Raw genomic sequence first — 23,403 nt, 5'->3', positions numbered from 1 at the left:
CGTGTGCATCTAGCCGTCATGACCTCTATTTTGTCTAGACCCTCCCAAACTTTTGTTGATGTCTGCGCTTTTCAAGCACTGGTGGGTTTTGATGGAACGTGAGATTGCAATAGATCGAGCGACAGTTAGGAAAGCCGACTGAATGTGCGAGCGAGTGCGAGGCGCCACAATGGCTCTGCAGCTCGAGAGAGCATTGCAAGAAAACAGGACTCGATGTCAAGGAGATTCTGGGACAGGTTCATAGGAGAAAGCAGATTGATATGGGGAACGAATTGGCGCCCATGAAAGAAAGGGAAAATCAGGCCAGGGATGACAGCGGGGTTCGTCAACTTTTCCAGCGATTTGACCACGCAGCCATGCCGTCCATGAGCGTATTTTATGTCGTTACGGGGAGAGCAGTTGGGACTGCTCTGTCCATGGTAGCGCTCAGAGGTGCATCGTCCTCACGTCCGAAATACTGCGCTGCCTCTTATGGGCCTGAGAGATGTCGGCAGCTGGACCAGAAGCCTTGCGCTTTTGCATGACAGCCTCCGAGGGGCTCTTTGCCATGACCTTCTTGTGACGACGTTCCGGTGTCAGAGGAGTAGCTGCGCCTCCCAGACTGCCGTGCTTGATACCACGAAGAGTGCCATGATACAACGGGTTTGAGAAAGCAAGAGACTCCTGTGTTGCTTGCCCGTTCAATATCAGCTGCTGGTTGACCTGATTCCGCCGGAAGGCGCCGACGGCATCCGCATTGTTGGTCAGGTGGCTCAGAAGCGGATGGACGTCGGTGTTGGAATCGCTCAAAGCGCTGGGAGCCATGGAACTGCGGCGCGAAGGTGTTGCGTCGGTGTTGCCGTCGTCGGACTTGTCAGCCTCATCCTCCCCCTCCGACCCGCCATCGCCGAAATCGAGGAAGTCCTCGATGTTCAGGTTTCTTTCTTCGGCATCTTCATCCTCTTGCTCAGCATCCACCAGCCAGGAGTCCTCACTATCGTCTCCCATGTACGGTTCGGCGCCCGAGGGAAAGAAAGCCTCGGCAGGTCCAACAGTCTGGAAATCCATCATGCCGCCGGCGAAGAAGTTGGCAGACGACATGGCGCTCATCATGAGTGAGCCGGGATTGCCCATGATCGGAGAAGTCTGGTGGGAGGCGGGATAGGAGAAGTAGTCTGGTTGGAACTGCACCGGGTCGAGGATAACATCAAATCGACGCTGCTTCTTCTGTGGCGTGATGACCATCATTTTGCGGGTGACAGGGTTCATGACAACAATCGGCTTTTTGATCGACCTCTTGATCGGCTTGGGCGTGCCACCTTCAGACTTTTCTGAGTCGGACGGCTCCCCAGACGCAGCACGCAGAATCGGAATCAGCTTCTTACGGGGCACCGGCTCAGGTTCATCCTCTTCGGTCGTCTCACCATCGGCTACCAGGAGTCATCAGCATCAAAAGGCGAGCACGTCATGCATCGGCGCTACTCACACATATAACCATCCGATTCATCGTCATCATCCTCTGGCAAAGGAAGTTCAGGAACTTTTGAGTGCGAGACATCATTTGGCTCATTCACGTTGCTGCTCCCGAAAATGTTGGGATACTCCTCGTCGATCCCATATGGGTCATCGTCTGAGTCGTCTGGTGCGCCAGCGGCACCCGAGTAGTCCCAATAGGTTGCAGAGACGGACGAATCATCGTCGTCATCCTGCTCGATCTCCCGGCGGAACCCAGAGTCGAGCGAGTCCTGAGCAATGAAAATGTCCGGGAAGAAGTCATCGACATCCTCCTCGGTCTCGTCAGAGTCCGACTCTGAGTCGGGGACGCCCGCAAAGCGGACGTGACGTTCAACAGGAGTTGTACTAACTGGCTCGGCAGTGTGTACTTGGGCTGGGGCGGGCTCGTCATTCTCAGACGCGAAGCCGTTCCAGCTAACACTGCTAGTATCATCACCGTCCTCGTCCACAGAATCGAGCTCGTGCTCGTTCTCATTCTCGTTTTCGTCTGTATCATCGTCATCATCAGCATCGGCGGCGGCTTCATCTTCGTCGCCGTCGACGTCAGAAGAGGTCGGCCGAGGGGAGCTTGGCGCGGCAGGTTGCCTCGCGTTGGCTAATATGTGCTCCTCCTCGGCCGCGAATACATTTTCCTCGTCGTCATCTGAGTCACTGACATCCTCCACGCCAGAATACCCCTCGTCGTCGGAGAGGTCAAGCGAGGCGGATGACAAAGAGGATGAGGATGCGCGGCGCTGCTTAGAAGACTTGGGGGCCTTCTTGGGGCCTTTCTTCGGCGCCTTGATGGACTTGCCACCCGTGGGCACTCGGCTCAGGCCCCGTTTGAGCACGATCTTGGGAGGCATGCTACAGCTTATTACTCTCTTTCGAAAGACACTGTTCTCAAGTTTCGGGACGATATGCAAGAGGTTGTCGATCACGCCGGGTCAGGGCCTCGAGCTAGGGCTGAGCTTCGATGGCGGCGTGGGCACTTTAATTCGTTGGGTATCTAAGGGTGATTGTTCGGGTCTGCTGGAGACCGAGCTTGGTCGGATTGAGGGCGGTAGGAGCAGCAAGATGGCTTCTGCAAGTATTCGGATCCGAGGAGGCGGAAGGTGTAAAGTGGAGCTCGGTCTTAGGAGGTTGGAAACGCTTTCAGGCCCAGTCGGGAAGGGCAGACGATGTAGTTGTTGGATTTAGGAACAGGCCTCTTGGTTTCCTGCGATTCGACTCGGCAGCAGTGGTGGTGCCGTGGTTGTGCGGTGCCCTTGCGTGCGGTAAGGAGGCTCCTGACAGGCTTCAAGGTCTGGATAACTTCGTCGAAAGACTCGGACTGATCTCTGATGCTGCGGGACTGCGAGGCACCGGTCACGTTTCACGGCGACCGATGCCGCGCAGTGGGCGTTTACAGCTCAGGGACGGCCGAAGACATATTGACTAAAGGGTTCGACGAAGTTTGGTTGGGATTTGTTCAATTCTCTGGGGATGGTACGGCGACTTCGTTGTCTGTTTGGATTGATGGTGGTTTGGTATGGGTGGAGAGGAAGAGGAAGGGAAGAAGAAGGGGAGGCCAGGGCAGGGCAAGTAAGCGAGAGGGGCCCGAAATTTCTCAAGTGGCCTCGTCAAGGTCCCAGAAACTTTTTTCTGGGGTGGGACCCCAATGCGTGCACTGTGAGTGGTCAATGAGCCTGGGGAGCAGCGTTGTAGTCTTGTACCCACCCACCTTGTTGCTAGTGGAGGGTACCTACATGCCTACCTGGGCACACAGTTAGGTATGTATCTAGGTAGTAGGACGGCAGTGGGGTAGCCCAGCCGAGCAAGGGACAGACGCACCTCTGGGAATCGTCTCACCAGCAATTTGGGCGTTTCGACAATTAATTCCATCAGCACCATCATCATCGCCATTACCAAGTACCACCACCACACCACCACCACCACCACCATCATCAGCTGCTTCTACCCAACCACAGGCCGACCCGGCCATCCAACCCATCAGCTAGACCTCTCAGGGACGACTCATCTCGGCCGCCGGTGACTCTTCTCTACCGTTGCGCATGCATGGCCTGGGGAACTGTGACCAACATACAAGACTCATTCTTGCTCATGCCCGTTCCAAGCCGCAAGCCAGCTACAAACCATACCTGGCTGATACTCATACCCGTTCTTCCCCTCAGACTCATACGACAGCTGGGCCTGCACATGCAGGCAGGCAGCACTGGGGCTGGGGCTGGAGCTGCACGTAGAAGACTCCTTGCTGTCAGACTGTCCAGATTGTCTAGACTGTCTAGTCCCTAGTCTGCTTCCTCCTGCATGCTGCATGTCCTCAGGTTCTGTGCCTAGTCTAATCCCTGGACAACGTACCCAATGACCTACCTATTCTAGCCTACAGCAGCTATCTCGTGCAGTGCCGCGGCGGCAGCGCAAGCAGCACAAGCATCAGCATGAACGACAGACGGCATCGAGCCCGCCCTCCATCCAATAGAGTCCCTCCTGGACGCCGGTCACCGCCATTTTGACAGCAAGGGTCAAAGTGGTTTCTTTTGGCTTGACAAGCAGCAAGGTGCCCTCAGAACTCAATTCCGCGTCAACAGCACCATCTTCCAGGCCTCCAGCGGGAAGAGGCATTGTCTTACCTCTCTGCGAGATCCATCTGATACTGTAGCAGCCAACTGCGGAACCCAGGGATAGCTCAAGAGGAGCCAGCGGTCGTCTTTTGCGAAACATGGTGAGGTGTGTCATATAACTGTGTTCCTGTCTATACAAATTCATGGCATGGCGATCTGTCATTGCTGCCTGTCACCTCGTCGTCACTTTGCCAGTTCAACTGCTTTCTCGCCTCACCCTGTCCAGACCCCATAATTTATCCGTCGCCTTCTCGATATGGTCCCGGGATGATGACACCAGTAATCATGCTCTGGTCCACAGGTGTGACGATGCTCTGTCTCCACTTCTGTTCTCGAACGTGTTTACAAGCCTTACATACATTGGTACACGTACAGTACTCCTGCATGAGGAGGGGCGTCCTCTCCAGTCTGCTGTATCTACAGTATGACGCTGTACGTTCTGCCAGCTCGCGTGTTGGTCTCAAGGACGGTGCAGAACAGTCTCCTTGCCCTGTACTACCCTCAATCCTCTGTCGACCCAGCACTCGGGTTCTCACATTGATGTCTCTCGCTCCATAATCCAGGTTAGACTTCTGAACTCTGGCGGTCTGCATCCCAAGGCTGCGATACCTTGACTTGAGTAGCCTGGCATGCCTGAGAAGTGGGCACTTCGGCGATCGCATCGAGCCCCACACCACATGCTGCGCTGGTCTGATTGAGGGCCGTCGCCGCGAAGCGATTTGGGTTTGAACCGCGCATGCTCCCATGAGTCGTCTGGTTCCTGACTACTACAGCTACCTGGGCCGGCACGCAGCCGACCTGCGAGCACGCGGAGAGCCTCCTTGGGCCACTCGCTGCTCTTGATATGTGCCCCTCGCATTGCGATCCTCATGACGATGGCGACAGTGATGTGAATCATCCACACCCTGCTCTCTGCCCTGAAGCCCCCCAAAAGAGGGACTTAGTCTCATGACTCAACACGGAGAATCGCGCCATTGGACATCGAGCCCTCCCCTAGTTCGGCTACCCACCGAAACGGCGCCTCTTGTCTGAACGGCGTCTGGCGCGGGACCGGTTTTTGGGAAGCAGCATGCATCTCGGCCTCCTCCGCCTTGCCGCCCTCCCCCCCCCCGGACGCCAGGTCTGCCTTGGTTTCATCGACAAGGCACCTTGATGACGGCACACATCAAGATGACCCAACCAGGAAAAAGGCTACACCCTCAATACTGGGAACCCAACTTCACAAAATCACAATTACCGGAACAGCCGTGATGAAACATTTGCTCAGTCGTCAAGTTTTGTCACAGTGTTTCAAGGGCCCCTCGGGAGTTTATCCTATTGTCTGGCTCACTCACTGGTCACAATTTTTTTTTTTTGGTCTGACGTGACCCAGGACCCCTAAATTTCTATTCCCCGCATCCATGGATCCCTGCCCCCTCTGTTCCAAGCCGCAAGATGACTTCCCATCCTGGTAAGCTCCATTGATACAGTGTAAATTTGCCAAATTGCCAATCCCAACTGTCCTTCCGGAGATCAAACTCCCGAATGGCCAGGTTAATTCAGGTTCTAGAGCGCTGCGCTTATGTAAAACTGTTGGTGATGGGATACCTTCATCTACCACCTGCGAGGCTCTGCGTTGAAGCGCGAATCTATTGTCGTGGGAGCATTGGCTTCTGCCGCCCGAGTAGAACTACGTCGAGTCATGCAAGACCATCTCCAGATTTATAGCATGTATCGCTAATTATTCCCGACCCCAGTTCTTGGGCTCTGTCATTTGATCGGGTAGTTATCACTATCATTGTTACAAAGCATAAATGTCATGCATCGGCCGCCGCAGGCTAAACGCTCAACCATGCCTCCGTTCTCGTCTTCAACGTTTGCCTCGCCTTCACGGCCGCCGAGCCAATGCGCCGCCGCATTGTCGCATTTATCCCAAAGGTTATGGCGTTGGCGAACCCAACGAACTGGCTGGTGCTCTGCAGGGCAGCAACAGCACGCGGATTCGAGGGAGTCTTGCCCGTTGCCTCCATGAGCCTGTTGACGATGCCTGGGATCCAGAGTAACACGTACAAGGTCGGGTACGCGTTCTGCCGTCTGTTAGTTCTATGTCTTGCAGAGCCCAAATCCACGCTTTCTGAGCGCATGGGATCGGGCTAGGTACCGAGATAGGGATTTGTACTCACGAGCAAAAGCATCCGTCGAATCTCCTTCTCGACTTTGTGGGCTCGGGACGGAGGTCCGTGGTCATGCCGCGAGACAGACATGTGCCTTGTAGGCTGCGACGGCGCCGCGCGCGAGCAGCGCGTGGAGGATATTTTAGTCTCCGTGTGTGGGGTGATCGGGTTGGAAGAACCTGGCGGGGTGCCAGGCGGAAGCCACGAGTATGACCTCTTCGCGAAGCTCACTCGCACGTCGACCGAGTGTCTGACCCTGGGACAGATCTCGGGTTTGTCGCTCTCAGCAGCGGCAAAGTGCCGACTGTAGTTGCGTTGCCCCTCCGCGTGGCCGACAGTCGGTGCCGGTGGTGTCACAGTTGACACAAAATCTCGTTCCGTGCTAGTGACCTCCTCAATCCCCTGGATCGGCAGCGAGAAGTCTGACATGGTCACGTCGTCTCTGCTGTCCCTCGAATCTTTCGGCGGGTTTCTGATGTCGCTCAACGGTCTCGTCTCAACTTCTCCAATCAATGTTGTGCCTTGCGACTCTTCCAGCCGCTCTTTCGTCAGTCTACCACTTTCCGTATGAACGGCGCCAGTGACAGGGTTGTAACCGTATCGAGCGCCCCTGCGAGACCCGAACAAAGCCTTAAAGTGGCGATGGACGAACCACCAGATATAGGCGTAAAGCAAAACCGTTAGGAAGATGATTCCGATTCGCCAGCCGTGGGTGAGGCCATATCGTAGGTCGGGACGTTTCGCAGTGATCCAGCACCAGTTCCCGCTGACAGGAGTCATCGCATTGAGTGAGACGGCAACGACGCTGGTGATGACGGGCACGATCCATGTTGAGGCACAGATGAGTGCTTTCGCCCATATCGAGACATCGGGAAGGTAGGTTTTACGTGTTATGGTCAAGAGCGTGACAAGAACAATAGCGAGAATAGTGAAGTCCACTGCTTGTACAGTAAGTTGCCCGATAAAGCCGTTTGCAGTACAAGCAGGACCAGGGTTGAGCTTCTTAGTCCCAACATAGATGAAGCCCGATATGGAGTTGTTTAGGGTATTTATGAACTCTGCAGAAGGTTGCGAAGTCAGTTCCACTATCCAATGACGGCATGTGATATCGACTCCGGACAGGAAGTAAGTGACTCGAGGGGCCGACGTGAGGCGCCGGACAACGAGACGTCATCAGCAGTTGGGATGAAGCGTACCAGCCAGGGCGAGATTCAGAATCAGAGCGTGTCTGAAGGAATGCTGTTGGTCCCGGAAGACGAGATAGGAGAGCAGCACAAAGGACGTGGCAATACACGAGGTCATGCTGCCGGCGAGAGTGAACCTGGCAACAAGGTCGTCGTAGGCCATCTTGGGAGACGAGTCTCTCCGCCGACGTAGGGCGGCTTTGGCGCAGGCGGGGTCGAACCTTCACGAAACGCAATGTCATTTTCAGAGACAGACTGGCTGCACAAGGTTGGCGAAGGATGTGGAAGGATTTATTGAACTTCAGCTCTGACTTTCCGGAAGAGTCGGATTGAACCGAGAACAGCAGCATTGGGTCAATGGGGGCGGCTGTGGGTGAGATCCCCTGCAGCAGGTAGCACCAGGACGATCATGGACGAGTACGTTATTGATTGCCCTCCATGTGAGCCATGTGAGCCATGTGAGCGCTGGGGTCCATGCAGGCTGAGATGCTCGGCGGGGTGAGAGATAAGGTGTGCTGCATTGTGGACGCCCGCTCAGATGATACCCAATTATATTATCTTGGTCGGACGAACTCTATTTAACGGGGAATCGGGTTGCCGCGCTGCGCAGACCATGAGTTCAAAGCAAGTCCACAGGCCAAGAAGGCTTGGGCCTCGACTGCGAGTCACGCCCGCCGGGGCGGCAGTCGACGAAGAGCAGCGAGGAGCGGTACGGTACATAGGCAGTCCAGGTACCTCGGTATGCAGGCAGACAAGAGGTCAACGCCAGATGATGCTAGGTGACGCACATCGTGACCATCGGCCGAGCGCAACCGGGTTATGTGATCCCATCTGGGTGAAGTTGTAATGGCAATCGTGATCCGAGCGAGATTCGGTTTACTTGATTGGGGTTGTGAAGGTTCGGTCATTGAACGTTGTCCCTCAATTCGAGAGACGGGGAGAAGTGGAACAGAGTTTCAACGCTGCTGCAGTGCGGTGCCGTGTTTGCAGTCTGCAAGTGATTTGAGGCATCTTTTCAGAGGGCCGTTGCAGTCTTGGCAGCCAGAGCTCCCGGGAGCTGGTGGCAGTGACTGGCCTGACCCGAGAAGCTAGACCTCCTTGGGCATTAGCTTGGCCACGGACCTTCGCAAGGCCCCAACCCCCTGCCCCTTGCAATTCTTATCGGTTATCGGCCATCGTCAACAGGGGTGGTTGCCCCGCCGATCGGCCAGTGCTTTGTTTTCTTTGGGCATGTACACATGTAGACTACATAGTACGTAGCTCCATCTGGATCTGGATCCTGATTTGGAACTGGAATTGAAACCGCATTGCAGACAGTCGGGTTTGTTCCATCTGGCATGTTTCGTCTGCACCTTGTCACAGCCATCTTGAACTCTTTCTCCCAGCCATCGGTATCCACCCACGTCCAGCCACTCCTGAGTCTGAGAGCGCATCTGCCTGTCTGCTCCGTCTGACATCCCCGCTTCTTCAATCTTCATTCGGTCGCTACCAGCACTTGGCTCTTCCGTCTTCCATTCTGCTCTCACGGCTTGTTGCACGGCCGGAAAGCTCACGGAAACCATGGACAACGCGTCCACGGGGCCCTCTACGGCCCAGAAATCCCACAATCTTTTCCAAGTCTACCTGCGGCTTCGACCACCTCAGGCTGGGGCAGCAACAACTGAGCGCTTCCTCACCGTGGAGCCTCCTTCAACCGACACCCCATCCACGGCACCAACCCACATCACCCTCAACCCCCCAAATGATCGAAGACGTGCAGTCGAGAAGTTTGCTTTCACCCAGGTCTTCACCGAGGACGCCACCCAACTCGACGTCTTCCACTGCACCAATGTTGTTCCCCTCGTCGAGGGTGTCTTGGCACCACACGGCGGCGATGGCACTGATGCACTTCTAGCAACACTGGGAGTCAGTGGATCTGGCAAGGTATGTTCTGCAATTTCAGCTTGAGGGTTGGAGCAGAGGGTTGGTCTCGGGAATTCTGGCTGGGGCGTCTACTGCCCATATGCCGGGAGCTCAAGATTCTCGTGGTGACAACGACGGAGGCGTGGTACACACCACACACCGTGGCGTGGGTGCCTGAAATGTGTGCCATTTTACTTTGTGTACGGGACGACGTCACTAATTGTCTTACTTCACAGTCGCATACGATCCTTGGTTCTCGGTCACAACGCGGCATGACCCAGTTGTCTCTGGATGTCATTTTCCGATCTATTGGGAAGAACCTCATCGACATCGACACCAAGCCAGAGCTGGAGGCTTCCATCAACGCATCAGATGCCTCAGAGGCATCAATATCCAGCGCAAGCACGTTCATCGAAACTGTGTATGGGGACCCTTCAGGCGGCCCGCGCCCCTCGTCCCGCGCACCAACACCCCTCGTACGGCCCCATGATTCCTTTTCTCAGCCTTCTGCTTTTATTCCAGATGTTTGCTGTCCTGAGCTACCTCAGGTTTCTGAGCCGTCTACCCCTTCTCGCAATTCCCGCCCAAAGAGTGTTCGTCTTGTTTGTAGGGAGGACTATACTGTGTCCCCCCCAAATACCCCTGAGCGGTTGCGTCGTGATTGGTGTGCCTTTCCCCATGGCAATACACAATCCATGACGGACAACCGCCGGCCGCTCGAAGTGCGGGTCGCGAATGTCAATACCCCATACAAATCTCCTTCGAAGCATTACATGGGCGTTACTGCCTCCACTCGTCGCAAGAAGAGAAGTGCTGAACCATTCAACCTCAAGGGCGATTCAATCCCACCGACACCTCGAAAGCTCTTGAACCGGCCCTTGGCGTTCCCGCAGGTCCCCGACATCAGTACAGTCAACGTCTCATCTGATCCTGCAGCAGAATATCTGGTCTTGGTCTCGATGTACGAAGTCTATAATGACCGCATCTTTGACCTCTTGACGCCTCCAGTCAAATCCGCGGCCACAAAAGAATTTCGGCGGCGGCCCCTGATTTTCAAATCTACCGAACAATCCCCTGATCGGAAGTTGGTCGCCGGTCTGCGCAAGGTCATCTGCAGCAACCTGAACCAGGCACTCACGGTTCTCGAGGCAGGGCTGCATGAACGAAGGGTCGCTGGTACCGGCAGCAATAGTGCCAGCTCACGCAGCCACGGCTTTTTCAGCGTCGAAGTCAAGAAGCGGCCGAGGTCCAGCAGCAAGCGGCACCAATATCCATGGGGAGGCAGCACGCTAACAATTGTTGATCTCGCTGGCAGCGAGAGGGCACGGGACGCAAAGACGGCTGGTGCGACACTTGCTGAAGCAGGTAAAATCAATGAGAGTCTGATGTATCTCGGCCAGTGCCTGCAGATGCAGAGTGACGTTGGAAGCAACAGCAAGGTAAGTAGTTCCTCAGGGTTCCGGGGGTCGGTGACTGACATGCAACTGCAGCAAGGCGTCGTGCCGTTTCGGCAATGCAAACTTACTGAGCTGCTGTTCTCGAACTCTTTCCCGTCTCCTTCTTCGCTAAGTCAATCCCAATCTATCCGCCGAAATCCGCAAAAGGCTGTGATGGTTGTGACCGCGGACCCGCACGGTGATTTCAACGCGACATCACAAATCCTCCGATACAGCGCCCTCGCCCGAGAGGTCACTGTACCACGCATCCCATCGATAACAGAAACGATTTTGCAGGCAAATGCTGCGCATGCGTACCCCACGGGCCAGGCCTGGGGCGGGAACTCGAACCAAACTCAGCCATGTTCAAGCCCCATCTCGTCTCCGACCCAGCAGTTCCAGCGATCGCCATTCTTCCCACCAGGACCTTTGAGCCCAAAAATGCATCGGACTCTTACGCCGCACAGTGTTACGCCCTCCGAAGACCGTGTCACTATGGAGAATGCGGCTCTGGAGATTGCGCGGCTTGCTGAGGAGACCAATCATCTGCGCGAGTCGTTGGCACGTGAGCAAGAGGCTCGGGCATCGGCCGAGGCGCATCTACTTACCATGGAAGACAAGATGCTGGAGCTTGAGCAGGTGGTGCGCGAAGACTGTGCCGCAGAGTTCGATCAGCGCCTCGCTGTGGAGCTCTCACGGTGGAAGGCAGCGATGCAGATGGCAGTCGAGAGGGGAGAGGAGCATTGGGACCGAAAGTTGGAGGTCTTTGAAAGGAGTCTGGAAGCACAAATCACTGTGAATGATGCGAGCGACGACGACTGCATCGTCAACAAAGAAAACGTGCTGGTCGAAAACCTGGAACAGGCGAACGCACGACTGCGCCGCGAGGTCACGATCCTCAAGAGGGAGCTTGCAGGGCGCACTCCCAGTAAACGAGCCCCGTTGGCTGAGAGGGAGGATATCACTACAAGCGCGAATAGCAGTCCTAGGTCGGTGCACTCGGGCCGCGTTGGCCGAAAAGTCAACGAGAACGCCCAGCCCGAAGGTCTCCAGCGACGGATGGAGAGCCTGAGCCTACGGGAGGGTCAGGACGACTTGAGGAGGGTTGCGAGTGCCAACAACAGCCGGGCAAATAGCAGGAGCCGGGCAGATGCGAGTGGCAGTCCAGTCAAGCGCGTCCGGCCTCGGAAACTGACTGCGAGGAAGTGGGAGGACGTCCTGGACGACGAAGATGATATCTTCTGAAAAGAGGTCGATGGTGTTGCAGCTGCCACATGACCTTGACCGGTGCGAAGCTCTTGGAACAACACCCTGACTCCACCTCTCTCTTTCTGTGAGACATTGACGAGGCATGAATGATGTGGGTCACAGGGAATAATAAGGTCAGCGATAGACAGACTGGTTGATAAAATGCTAATGGAAACGCATAAATTTTGGTATGGGCAGGCTGGGGCAGATAGGGAGGGTAACGACGCTATGATGATATGAAGGATACCCAACACATGGACGAGGATATAGGTTCCCGGAAGGATTGGTCTGGTTGGTATAACGACGGTTTTAAGTATACCCGGCCTGCTTTTGTTTTAATGATCTTGTACGAGAATCACGAATGTTTTATGGATAAATTTCTGTCATGCGAACTGCCTGGAATACACAAGTTGCTGTTTTGGCCTGCTCACACTTGAAGACAGGTGCTCTGTCAGGAAGCTGATCCTCGATTTGGATGAAATATACGCCTGGGATCATGGTTCAAACAGCAACTCGCCTTATCATTTACCCTACTTACAAGGTGCCAAACATCGTGTGACGGGGGATTAGACTGCGGATTCCGAGAAAGCTCGATCTATTCTAGAGCAGGGGAGCATGTTCTGTACCCGTCTCAGTAATATTAGCAGACTCGCATGCAGTATTTGTTGAAACGTACGTTGATTCTGTTGGGCTGTGGATACTCCACTAAATACCTAGGTATTTGAGTGAGCTTTACAACTGATTTGAGCTGGGCCGCTATTCCTATCAAATACTAGTAAATCAAAGGAGCACAAATGATTTAAGATTACTCTCTGGTTTTACTAAATAGGAAAATCTAGCAAGAGTTCCAGGCGGACTTTTCGACTGGTGAGCTATTTGTGGTCATTTCCGTCTCGTTGGACGATGCATTTGTCCATTCACACGCTCGAATGCAAATGCGGTCCTAGTCACGTATGCAGTGACTGGATGCGAGCCGTCATTTGTGATAGCACCACGCAGTAGTTGAAGAAGCAAGTGACGGATCATTCCAGCGACCATAAGATCCGAGTCGTCCCCCCTTGTCCATCGAGAGGCCCCGTGTCATTTAGGTACTGAACCACGAGGCCAGTCATTTGTGCCTGAAATCAAGTCCAAGTCTCACGAGGCCGTTGTGGGATCTTTTTATTTTTCTAGGGGTTTCGAGGATGATTCATCACTTGTTCGCCTCATTATGCAGCACAATGTTCTCGAGTCTTAGCGTCAAGAAATGAGATAATTCTTACAGAATTTGATTTTTTTTTCTTATGTCAATTCCATGCTGGGTCGGCATCGGAAGCATATCGGCTTCCGGGACTGTTCCGACCCACGATCCTGGTTCCGAGGTGCGCGGCTGATAGCGGTCAGAAGTCCGCGGTGTGCAATGAGCGGTCGGGGACTTCTGATGAAATAATGACCAGGTAGGTCATCCTCTCCTCTCCCTCGCTTAGACGATGCCATGCCGCTTCCGGCAGGTTGCGTCTCTCCCAGTGCAAGAGGCGCCGTCTGGAGCGCGTGTGAATTATCGTGATTCCCCGAATCTGCCAAACTAGCACACACGGTCTGCGCCGGCCGGCGAGCCAGGGTTCTGTTCTTCAGCCCGAGTTATTGGGTGACGTCCAGTCTCGATCAACTGCAGGTGCCCGAGACCATTGCCGATTCTCCAGCCAGGATTCGAGCCCGCGCTCGCCGGTAGCATTACACGGGGCAGGATGATGATGTTGTGCGACTCGAACAACGCACTCCACACCCCCTGAACCTGGCTATGTGCACATTGCCGATCAGGTGTGGGTGGAATCGGCGGATCGAGCATGCAAGATCGATCCTGTTCCCAGGCTCATGGGATTGTACCTCGGAATGGCATGGGAAGGATCAGATCCGGAAACAACAAAAAACAAATAATTCAACGATTTGATTCACTTCCAGTTGCTTTTGCGGATCCCGGAATGCGTTTCCAGCACTCGGGGCCCAAGGATGTGCAGCCGGCGGGTCGTCTCACACTAGGGATCCTATGTTCACAGTATACCGGGCCGGTTCTTGGTACAGTTGCTTTTCCACGGCCTACCACGTGTCTACCAGACAATAGGTTTCTTCCAGGGGCTCGGGACAAATCCAAAATATTATGTCATAAACAGAGCTTAACTGACTCGAAGGGTGGAATGGAGAATTGATGCAACACTGAGACCCAAGTGGTTAACACGATGAGTGAGTTCAGGGGAAGGGATGGTCGTACAGGCATCAAACTAGAAGAGCAGCAACAGGAGACTGGTATTGCAACTACAGGGCTACCTAGGTATGGAGTTAATAACGGGTCCATCAACAGTCCAAATGACATTGTTCGAACAAGCAACAAGTGAAATGCTTGAAAAGTGACAAATCTCAAAGCTGCAAGGGACTTCACCGGTGGCTGGAAATTCACTGCAACTTGGCTGCAGGTCTGACAGCCCAAAGTGACTTCCCTACACCTGGGAGAATAGATTCCCCTTCCTTAGAAATTTATTTAAAGCCCCAGCATCTCCTGTTATGGTGTGCTATCGAAACCGTCGTCCAGAACTGCAAACTGCGTAGCATTCAAAGATTCTACCTCCAATCTTGTACAACATCTATCATCATGGGTCTCGCCTTGTCTTTCCTACGCCATGCCTTCCCAGATCCTACGGAGCCGTCCCACGAGAAGGTTCCATACCCAATGGATCCCAATACAGCTCTTGCGAACGAGCTCCGCGGCCAGAGGTTCAGCGTAGACATGACAAAGAGCTTCTGTGACTGGCCCTCTGGTGCAAGGAACCCCCACTACAGACGTCTTCAGATTGAATGCGATCGTGTCCTCGAGATGTACAATGACCCTTCCTGCTTTATTTACGGCTGTGCCTAGCTAATACTTCTTGCGTGCCCTAGGGGTGTTGCTGATGCTGAGCGATGCAAGAAATTCATGAAGAGTGACTTCGCCTTGTTCTCTGTGCTGTGGTGGCCGTCCGCCGACTGGGAGGACCTGTACACTGCGATGTTATTCACCGTGGCCCTCTTTGTCTGGGACGACACGATTGATACGAACGAGCACATGCTGGCCTCCAACTTCCAGCAGGCTGAGGTCTGGCGTAACCAGTCCCTCGCTTATTTCAGATACCATCTGCAGCTGTCACCGCACGAGAAGGAGCCATACTGTCCCGATGATATCTGCCTACTATTCAAGGAATTTGCGGAGAGATTCTGTGAGAACTTTGGCGACGGTACGTGATGATCGCTTTGTTACTGTCTGCGGCGTTGTGGTATCTGACCGTCTTGATCCTCAGAGCAACGTCGCCGCATGTACTCCAAGATCGAGCACTTCGTCGCGCACAACAGGCTCGAGCAAGCCGAGCGCCTGGCTGGTCGGATTCCCAGCTACGATGAGTACATGAACATCCGTTACGGCGTGACTGGCGTACGGATGTTCACACTCTTGCTTGAGTATGCTCGCCAGTTTATTTCTGTGAACATTCCCAATAGATCTGACCAACCACAATGTTTGACAGGATCACTCAAAAGACGAAGCTCCCAGCGTGGGTCATGGATTCATCTGAGATGGAGGAGATTGTCGAGGAATGCAATTTTATCATCATTGTGTATGTTTTTGCTTCTGGCAAGATGGACAAACAGCAACCTAACCGAGAGTTCCAGTGTCAACGACATCCTGTCACTCAAAAAGGAGATTGTAAGTTCCCTGGCCCTGGCGAGACAATCAACTTGAGATCGAACACTGGGTGGCTGACACGGCTATAGGCCACGGACTGCGTCGTCAACCTCGTGCCTGTCCTGTACAAGACGGGCCTGGACCTGGATCGGGTCATCCCACATCTCATCGATGAGATGCACAGATCTCGAGACCGGCTTGACTCTGCTGCTGCAAGGCTTCACACCATGACGCTCGCAGATCCTCAGCTGAACCATGATGTGACGATGTTCATCAACGGCATTCGCATCATGGATACCGGCACGCTGGAGTACTCGTAAGTTGACTGGATCACCCTGACTATGGAGCCATTTGCTGACAATAGCAGGATCGAGACATTGAGGTACGGTGTCCGCAAGTACCTGCAACCAGATGGGACTCTTGAAATAGTGCTGTGACCTGTCTCCTGGTAAAGTGCAAATGTAACTGCGGCGGACCAGAGGGGCTTGCTGATCACCACAGACCTGCGGGAGTGATTTAGACTTAGATTGAGATCCATGGGTACTGGAAGTCCGTTTCGCAAGATGCGGCAAGAGTGTGTGGACACTTCAGAAGATCGATTGTCATAGATTTAACAAGCACTCCGAAGCTCATTCCCAGGAAAATTTGAGCGATACAATGTGCTGGCTGGTTCGAGCCGGCATCACGGCCCAGCCTCGAGACAAGGACTTCCTGTAGAGCCCGAATATGCTCGTGAAACTTTGGTCTCTCGTCAAATCCGCAAAACGGATCACTCTGTAACTGGCCATAATGAACTAAGGGATGGTAGAGCTAGATCTTGCAATTTGATGTGCTTTTGGCCGATCGTTTTGCATCAACACTATCAATATCTCATTTTCGCTTGTTTGTATCAAATAAAAGCGCCAGTGGTTTAGCGGTAAAATCCATCGTTGCCATCGATGGGCCCCCGGTTCGACTCCGGGCTGGCGCATGACTTTTGCATTTTGCTTCTATTTTTGCAATAGAAGCAGTCTTCTGTATTTATTCAGTTATTCCGAGATCGTTGAGGTTTGTTTCAGAGGTTGTGGTGATATCAGAGCCAAGGTTATCCCATTAACCAAGATAGGAACTAACCAACTACTTCAAGTTGTTCCCTAGACTGTCTATATGCTTGGTAAGTGCAGGTATTCTGCATGGAGTCACTATATAAAGCCAGTAGTGTATAGTAGTAGCATTTATATCGTATCTACGAACCTCGCTTCTTGTGACAGCCTCTCTTAATTAAGATTGACAACTCGCAATGACCCCTGTGGTGTCTCTGCCTCAAGCCCCTCTGTCACGGCCTCCTCACCCTCTGGAACCCAGTCTGAGCCAAACAGTGGCCCACACGCTTCAATGAATTGAGTATCATCATCACCAAAGGCGTCACCGCAACCAGAGACAGTTCCATTGACACAGTACTACCGATAAATGAAAATGTCAGTACGCGCACTGATTTCCACAAGACTTTGTACAACTTACGCGGTAGGGGTAGAAGTACAGCTGACTATCGACGTTCTCCGACGCCCATTGCACTGAGAGTAGTTAGCTTCATGATCCGGGCAAGGTTTTCGTATGACGGGAAGAGAGTGGAAACCGCTGCAGGAGCAGGAGGGGAAAAGTTTACATACTGTGCAGGCTGACACCACTCAGGGCCGGGTATCGGCGACCCGTCAAATTAGCGAGAACATCGAAGAATGCATCGTAGCCTGGCTCCGCGGCCGAGGTGTCGTTCACGGTGCGGTTGTTCTGGGTCGTGCCCGTGTTCACGTAGGCGCCCGACCCGATTGTGCTGGAGCCGCCGACGGTGGCGGTCAACACGATGCCCTCCCCCTGGCTGGCGTATTTGCTGTCGATCTCGAAGCCGCAATCCGAGCTGTCAGACTGCCTCCGCGTGAGCCCGCCGTCGAGGGAGTCGACCACGAAGGCGGAGGCAGGCAGGACGGCGAACAAGGTGAGGAACAGGGCGAGCAGGAGGCGGGGTGGGGAACCCGTGCGAGGGACTCCGAATGATGCCTGGATGGTTTCGTTCTGAGTGCTGCTGATGCTGTCCTGGCAGTATGTGAAACCGCCGTAGATGGCGTCGGTGTTTGTGTTGTTGAAGAAGCATTGGCTGAATTCGGCCGCGCTCATGGACGTCTCGCAAAATGCGTTGCACCAGTACAGCTGAACCTCGCCGTCGCAGCAGGATCGGATGCTGCTGGTATTGGCACTCTGGATGCCACACACGCGTGTCCCTGTGTTGTTGCGCAGAACTGGAGTGGCCCCGGAGAGCCTCGAGTCATTGCAGTTGGTGGTCTCGCCCGCAAGGGTATATTGTAAGCCAGACATGGTAATTGTTGTGTCGATCCTGGGGACCCAAAAAGTGAGGACTGGTCAGATAGTCGGGAAAAAGGTCACGCAATTGTGCTGTGCATACGACGTTGACATTTGAGGACGACTTCTTGGTTCAACTACTCTTATATACTCCATTGCCGCATATTTCTGACTTCGCAAGAAAATTTCCCGTGACGTGAAAAAAGTGGCAGAGAATGGTTCAGCCAGGTTGCCAAGCTTCCTTCTGAATCCTGAGCTTTGTGCGTGGCCAGCAGAGGGCCACAATAACGGCGATCATTGAGGCGGTGTATTCGCAGCTCTAGGCGGCAACGTGCAATAAGCAACACATACCGAAAGCGGAACTTAGTATTTAGAGTTGCCTCTGTGCCCCAGTATCGCATGTAGAATAGATCGACGGATTGGATCTCTTCCTGGTCCTCGGGACACGCCAATAGAGGAGGTGGATCGGGTTAAGATCCACCAAAGAGGCCAGGTCCACTTTATAGGCGATAATATGTTGAGGCGAGCGACTCAGGCAAGCCAGCCACTCGACCTCACCCCATGCCATGGGAAGGCCGGAAACTCCTCTCTACTCTTTTGTAATTGTTTCGCTCCTGGTTTCTGAGGATTAGGTGGCAGTGCGAGAAGCATCCTGCCGCAAGGAGGCGGAGGCTGCTGTGTGGATTGACTGATGTTGATTTTCTTTTTGTATTTGAATCAAAAGGCGGACGCTTGGGTTAAAGTGAGCGGAATATGTGAACAGATATGCAGGGATTAAGAAAGTATAGACTGGGGATGTATGGGTCAGACAGCCTGAGATGATGATGGCCATTATTAGGAGACTGATTGAATAGTCTAAAATAGCCCCTTGATTCAGGACTACTTCGTATGACAAAGTGTTCCATGGAAATTGCACTAAAGGCAATTATGCTCCAGAGATTCATGGGTGAATGAAGAAGGGCATTGTAAATGGTCCTGGACGAGATTCAAATAGGTCTAGACCAACGTTTTCAGAAGTGGTGACAGGAGAGAAACCTAGATGCCAATGTCATTCTAGGCCCGGGCCAATTGGAGTTGATCTTCTGCTTTTAGCCTCTAGAAATCCCCATAAAAGTTATTCACTATTTTCTCCAAAAGCTTCTTCTACCAAATAAACCTGATACTGTAGAAACATGAATGGACTACTTCCTTTTAGTCACTCCAGAAGTACCCTAAGCGCCGTGCATCGTCATGCGTGGATGAAACTTAACCAGCAATTCCGGCTTCTTCCACATGCCATAGCGCTTGCAAACCGTGCTCCAGTCTTCGATATGCGAGACCATCTCCAAGTCATACGTGAATAGTATCTTGGCCAGGGTTATACGCATTTCCAAATACGCCAGGTTCAACCCCAGACAAGCACGTGGGCCGGTGAGAAAGGCTGGAATGCCCTCTTGTCGTCACCCAGCCCTTCTCCGAACCACCTCTCCGGCCGGAACGACTCGGGTTCCGCCCAGTAGCGCGGATCACGGGACAAGGCATAATTTTCGGTCGACACGACAACTCCCTCCGGAATATGGACCCCGTCGATGACAGCGCCGGGGCAGTCGCGAGGCAGCCCAAATGCCACAGGCGAGAACAGACGCAATCCTTCTTCGATGGCGCCGTGGAGATACGGAAGGGTAGCCGTCGAGTCACTAGTAATCTCCTCGTAAGAATTGAATGCGGAGCGGACCTCGTCGTACAGCTTCGCGAGGCATGTTGGATTCTTGAGGAGGTAGTAAGTGACCCCAGCCAGCCCCGATGCCGTAGTTTCGGGCCCTGCAACGAGCAAGCTCCGCGCATTCCCTACCAAGCTGGCCTCGGTCAGGACGTTGTCCTTGATCAGGTGGCTGAAGAAGTTCTGGCGGTTCAGGCTCGTGCCGAGCTCAAGACGTTTCTTGTCCTTCCGTCTCGCGAGCTCTTTGTGCTTCTGCAGCTTCTCCTCCATGCCCTTCGGCCAGAAGAAGGGAAGGACGAGCCTAAACAACAGGTTGCGCTTCATGAGATGTACCACGCTGGCCCAAAGGATCGCATCCAGGATCAGCGATGACCAGTACAAGGATCCTTCCGCTACTGCTCCGAACGACTCGCCGAATGCCAAGTCGCCTTTATAACCTTGATCAGCAACCGGGAGAAAAGTAGGAGGTCACGAAGGTTGGTATATACTGACCGATAACATCAAATGTCAGCCAATTATAGGCAGCCGAAACATCTACAGGCTTGCTGCCGCCGCTGCCGAGCTTGCTGAGCTGCTGCACTAGCAAGTCAAGGTAACGGTGGATCACAACCTCCTGGTCTCGCAGAGCCCGAGCGCTGAATGCGTTGGAGAGGAGTTTTCGTTGTTGAGCGTGCTCCGCCGGGTCTCGAACGTTGGCGATGCGCCGCTGTCCCTTGTCGTACACGGCCGCCTTGATGAACTTCTTTTGGCCCTGCTTGGGATGCCCGTAGATGATCATGTACGACTCTGGGGTGGCGAATGACAAGGCATTAGGCCCAACACGGACTATGTCACCTACAGGAGCACCCATTCAGTTCTGTGTACTTGTTGGATCTATGGTTACTGAAAAAGTCCCGCAACAAATGCGGGCTTACCGTGCTTGCGGTGCAGGTCTTGCATGATCAAGCAACATCGGCCAGACGCCGTCAGCCACGCGTGCCATACCTGTCGCATTGTGTCAGAGGCATTGATCGAGCATGAAAACATTTGAGGCTCTGGGAGGGTCGGGCGCTCCTGACCTCGGTGACGGCAGCAAGTCGGGGACCCGGATACTTGGCCAGCGGGTGGAAGAAGAGCATGTAGGCGCATCGTGCAATCACATACAAGGCGAGCTGATGTGTCCCTCGGTCAGCAGCAGGAACCGTCTGTAATGTCTTAAGAGCCAGGGAAACTTGCACTAAGAAGTCCGACTAAGAGAACTGAGGCCGCCGTTCTCGCTTGAAAGGGTAGATCCAACATCATGTTCTTTTCTGGCAGAGTATGGAGGTTGAGAGGTACGTCTCTTTCAGTGAAGTCGTTGCAACACGTTCAGCAGAGGGGAAGTTGGTGGTCGAGACACGCCGTATGTGGAATGCAACTCAGTGGCAGCTAAGCAGCGGTGCTCGCATATTCGATGGGGCTTTGCTTCCGGTAGATTTTGGGCGTTTAGGCCAAGAAAGTAAGGGTGAACATATTTCCGTCTGTACCGCGACGATACGTAGTATAGGACATCTGGGAGTCACCAACGCAATTTGTAGCCCAGACCGGTCGTCGCCCCTGGCTCTGTGAGCACCTCCGGCGGTTCCTAGCGCACTCCTGGAAGTTCAAGTTGATGCACAATAGCGCGCGCAAAGAGGAGTGCGAAACATGCGAGGACGTAGGTATGAGATGGCAACCACACACAGATAGATGAAGGTTTCAACATAGAAGTCTAATCTCCCCTGACCAAAGCATCCATCCCACACTCCTCCCGAAGACGCAATAGAAAGCCATGCTTCTATTTCAAGTGCTCGGGTCCAGCCTCGAATACCGGGTAATATAGCAAAGTTTCCGGCAGGGGCTGGTCTGCAGGAGGCTTTTAGAGTCTGCGGAGCACTATTGAACAAAAAGTGGCTAATGACTTAGTAACACTAGGCTTCATAGGACTGTTTTCAAGTCTCCACTGAAATTGAGCCTAGGCGAAAGCAAAGTGATGAAGACTGGAGGAGCCGTAGGTTAGTACCTACGTAGTCACATACAAACGTCATCTGGGAATTTTAAAGTCAACTTCAAAATGCGTTTCCCCACGGAAGAGAAGACGCGAATAGGAAGGGTGGCAAGAAGGAATTTTCATTTATTTTGGTGTTGGTGGGCTTTCTCCGTCCCATATGATGATGTTGAGGTACACAGGCGGCAGCCTCCACAGCTGAGTGCCCGTCGGAAACTGTCCTCGTACAGCTGCCCTAGGGAGTTGTGTGTTCCTTGAGAGGGTACAACACACTTCCTCGTTGGCTCAGGCGGATAATTCATGCCATAGACTCGTTGCGCAGAGAGCTATCACAGGATTTACCCTTCTCTACACCCTCGTCTCTCATAGCATCTTTGCGGTCTCAGCACAGCGATCAAGCATGGCCAAGATCTTTCATGCCCAAAGCCTGCGTGCTTTGGCTTTGCAAGCTTCAATAATTCCCCGGCGTCTGGGGTCTGTAGCCTGCTTGGACTCAGAAGCCACCTGGACGAGACACACGGAGAGCTTCTTCCTTGCTCATTCTGTGAGCATTCGTCGGCCGTGGTGCCTTTCTCATGGTCTAGGAGCTCTGCAAATCCTTCAAATATTTTCCCCCAGATGTCTGCAGAGGAAGGCCGGGCGAATTGTGCGCCCAAGGCCGTCAATGCGTACCATTTTTGGTGACTACGTCGGCCCAATTGCATTCCTTGGTGCCGCCGCTCGGATACCACGTAAATTGCCCCAAATGTCTGCTCATCAGCGTTTGGTCCTGGTTATGAAGGCGTAGTTGAGGAACCACAAAACAGGTCTTTTCGTAAAGCAGACTCCCCATCAGCGGCGCTGGGGAGCTCTTGGACGTTCCTCACACCTTCTCCAGGAAATGCGGTTTGAACTTCCTATTAGCTCGATCGGCTGAGCGAACAGCGAATTGGTCACCGTGGATCTCGAAGACCAAGCTCTTCTTGGGTGGTGTTCGCTGCCCCTCACCCGCCTCACCATCATTTGTCGCGCCTGGGGGTGGTACTTCGACCCGGAAGAGAGTTCCCTCCTTTGGGACGAGCTTGATCTTGTTCTTGGGCGTGATTATCTCGAACACGAATCTGGCGTCCTTGATCACAATCCCCTTGATGCCCACTCGTCCAACACAGCCACTCCGGACGACCTCAACCTCGGCGCCGTGCATGTCGGCCGAGCTAAGCTTTGATGCAGCGCCTTGGCCGCCTGTGTATACCTCGCTTCCTAGTATCTCCCTCACGTAGCCCAGCCAGAGGTTGTGCAGCGGGAGGAAGGTGATATATTTCTGGCCATCGCGGGGCACATCGTAGAGGCCAAGCTTGCGGCGTTGCTTTGAGGAAACCGGTTTTGGCTTTAGGGCTTTCTTGCGCTCCTTGGCCTTGCGCTCGCGTTCTTTTCGGCGGGCTTGTCGGGCGGTGGCTTGAGGTGGAGGGGAGGTTGGGCGCAGGAAGAGAGGGCGGTGTTGGATCTTGTCTGAGTAGATGCGCTCGGCCGATGTTGGGGAGTGGGCGCGCGCGAGGAGCGCTTGGGTGACTGGTTGGTTTTTCGAGGTCATTTTGCCGACACGTAATGGCCCTGCGAGTGTACCATAGTTTTGTGGAGAGACAGTTCTTGTGTGCCGTGTCTCGTCGTGTTATGTTGG

General features: G+C 53.7%; 7 protein-coding genes and 1 non-coding gene across 8 annotated transcripts; 3 read left to right on the top strand and 5 right to left on the bottom strand.

The window, feature by feature from the left end:
* Positions 1–426: 426 nt before the first annotated feature.
* Positions 427–2,339, bottom strand: INS49_003705 (uncharacterized protein; the record flags this gene model as incomplete). Its single annotated transcript, XM_043164496.1, has 2 exons — positions 427–1,409; positions 1,466–2,339. The coding sequence occupies 2 exons, from the start codon at positions 2,337–2,339 to the stop codon at positions 427–429; spliced, it is 1,857 nt and encodes a 618-aa protein (XP_043019261.1).
* A 3,575-nt stretch (positions 2,340–5,914) lies between these two features.
* Positions 5,915–7,597, bottom strand: INS49_003704 (uncharacterized protein; the record flags this gene model as incomplete). Its single annotated transcript, XM_043164495.1, has 3 exons — positions 5,915–6,163; positions 6,260–7,308; positions 7,447–7,597. 3 exons carry the CDS (start codon positions 7,595–7,597, stop codon positions 5,915–5,917), a joined length of 1,449 nt encoding a protein of 482 aa, XP_043019260.1.
* A 1,397-nt stretch (positions 7,598–8,994) lies between these two features.
* On the top strand, positions 8,995–12,017 carry INS49_003703 (uncharacterized protein; the record flags this gene model as incomplete). Its single annotated transcript, XM_043164494.1, has 4 exons — positions 8,995–9,357; positions 9,573–9,812; positions 10,170–10,775; positions 10,827–12,017. 4 exons carry the CDS (start codon positions 8,995–8,997, stop codon positions 12,015–12,017), a joined length of 2,400 nt encoding a protein of 799 aa, XP_043019259.1.
* A 2,629-nt stretch (positions 12,018–14,646) lies between these two features.
* Positions 14,647–16,145, top strand: INS49_003702 (uncharacterized protein; the record flags this gene model as incomplete). The annotated part of the gene is made up of 7 exons (XM_043164493.1): positions 14,647–14,870; positions 14,934–15,265; positions 15,329–15,485; positions 15,551–15,640; positions 15,696–15,729; positions 15,798–16,024; positions 16,076–16,145. The coding sequence occupies 7 exons, from the start codon at positions 14,647–14,649 to the stop codon at positions 16,143–16,145; spliced, it is 1,134 nt and encodes a 377-aa protein (XP_043019258.1).
* A 462-nt stretch (positions 16,146–16,607) lies between these two features.
* Positions 16,608–16,678, top strand: INS49_003701. The gene has a single exon. It is a non-coding gene; the product is annotated as a tRNA-Gly (tRNA).
* A 286-nt stretch (positions 16,679–16,964) lies between these two features.
* Positions 16,965–18,057, bottom strand: INS49_003700 (uncharacterized protein; the record flags this gene model as incomplete). The annotated part of the gene is made up of 3 exons (XM_043164492.1): positions 16,965–17,147; positions 17,209–17,261; positions 17,358–18,057. The coding sequence occupies 3 exons, from the start codon at positions 18,055–18,057 to the stop codon at positions 16,965–16,967; spliced, it is 936 nt and encodes a 311-aa protein (XP_043019257.1).
* Positions 18,058–19,426: 1,369 nt separating this feature from the next.
* Positions 19,427–20,680, bottom strand: INS49_003699 (uncharacterized protein; the record flags this gene model as incomplete). The annotated part of the gene is made up of 3 exons (XM_043164491.1): positions 19,427–20,169; positions 20,234–20,575; positions 20,656–20,680. The coding sequence occupies 3 exons, from the start codon at positions 20,678–20,680 to the stop codon at positions 19,427–19,429; spliced, it is 1,110 nt and encodes a 369-aa protein (XP_043019256.1).
* Positions 20,681–22,608: 1,928 nt separating this feature from the next.
* On the bottom strand, positions 22,609–23,316 carry INS49_003698 (uncharacterized protein; the record flags this gene model as incomplete). Its single annotated transcript, XM_043164490.1, has 1 exon — positions 22,609–23,316. The coding sequence occupies one exon, from the start codon at positions 23,314–23,316 to the stop codon at positions 22,609–22,611; it is 708 nt and encodes a 235-aa protein (XP_043019255.1).
* Between the last annotated feature and the right edge of the window lie 87 nt (positions 23,317–23,403).

The sequence above is a fragment of the Diaporthe citri genome, assembly GCF_014595645.1.
Source record: "Diaporthe citri strain NFHF-8-4 chromosome Unknown scaffold_10, whole genome shotgun sequence".
Lineage (NCBI taxonomy): Eukaryota > Fungi > Ascomycota > Sordariomycetes > Diaporthales > Diaporthaceae > Diaporthe > Diaporthe citri.
This window is presented reverse-complemented; position numbering and strand designations above follow the sequence as displayed.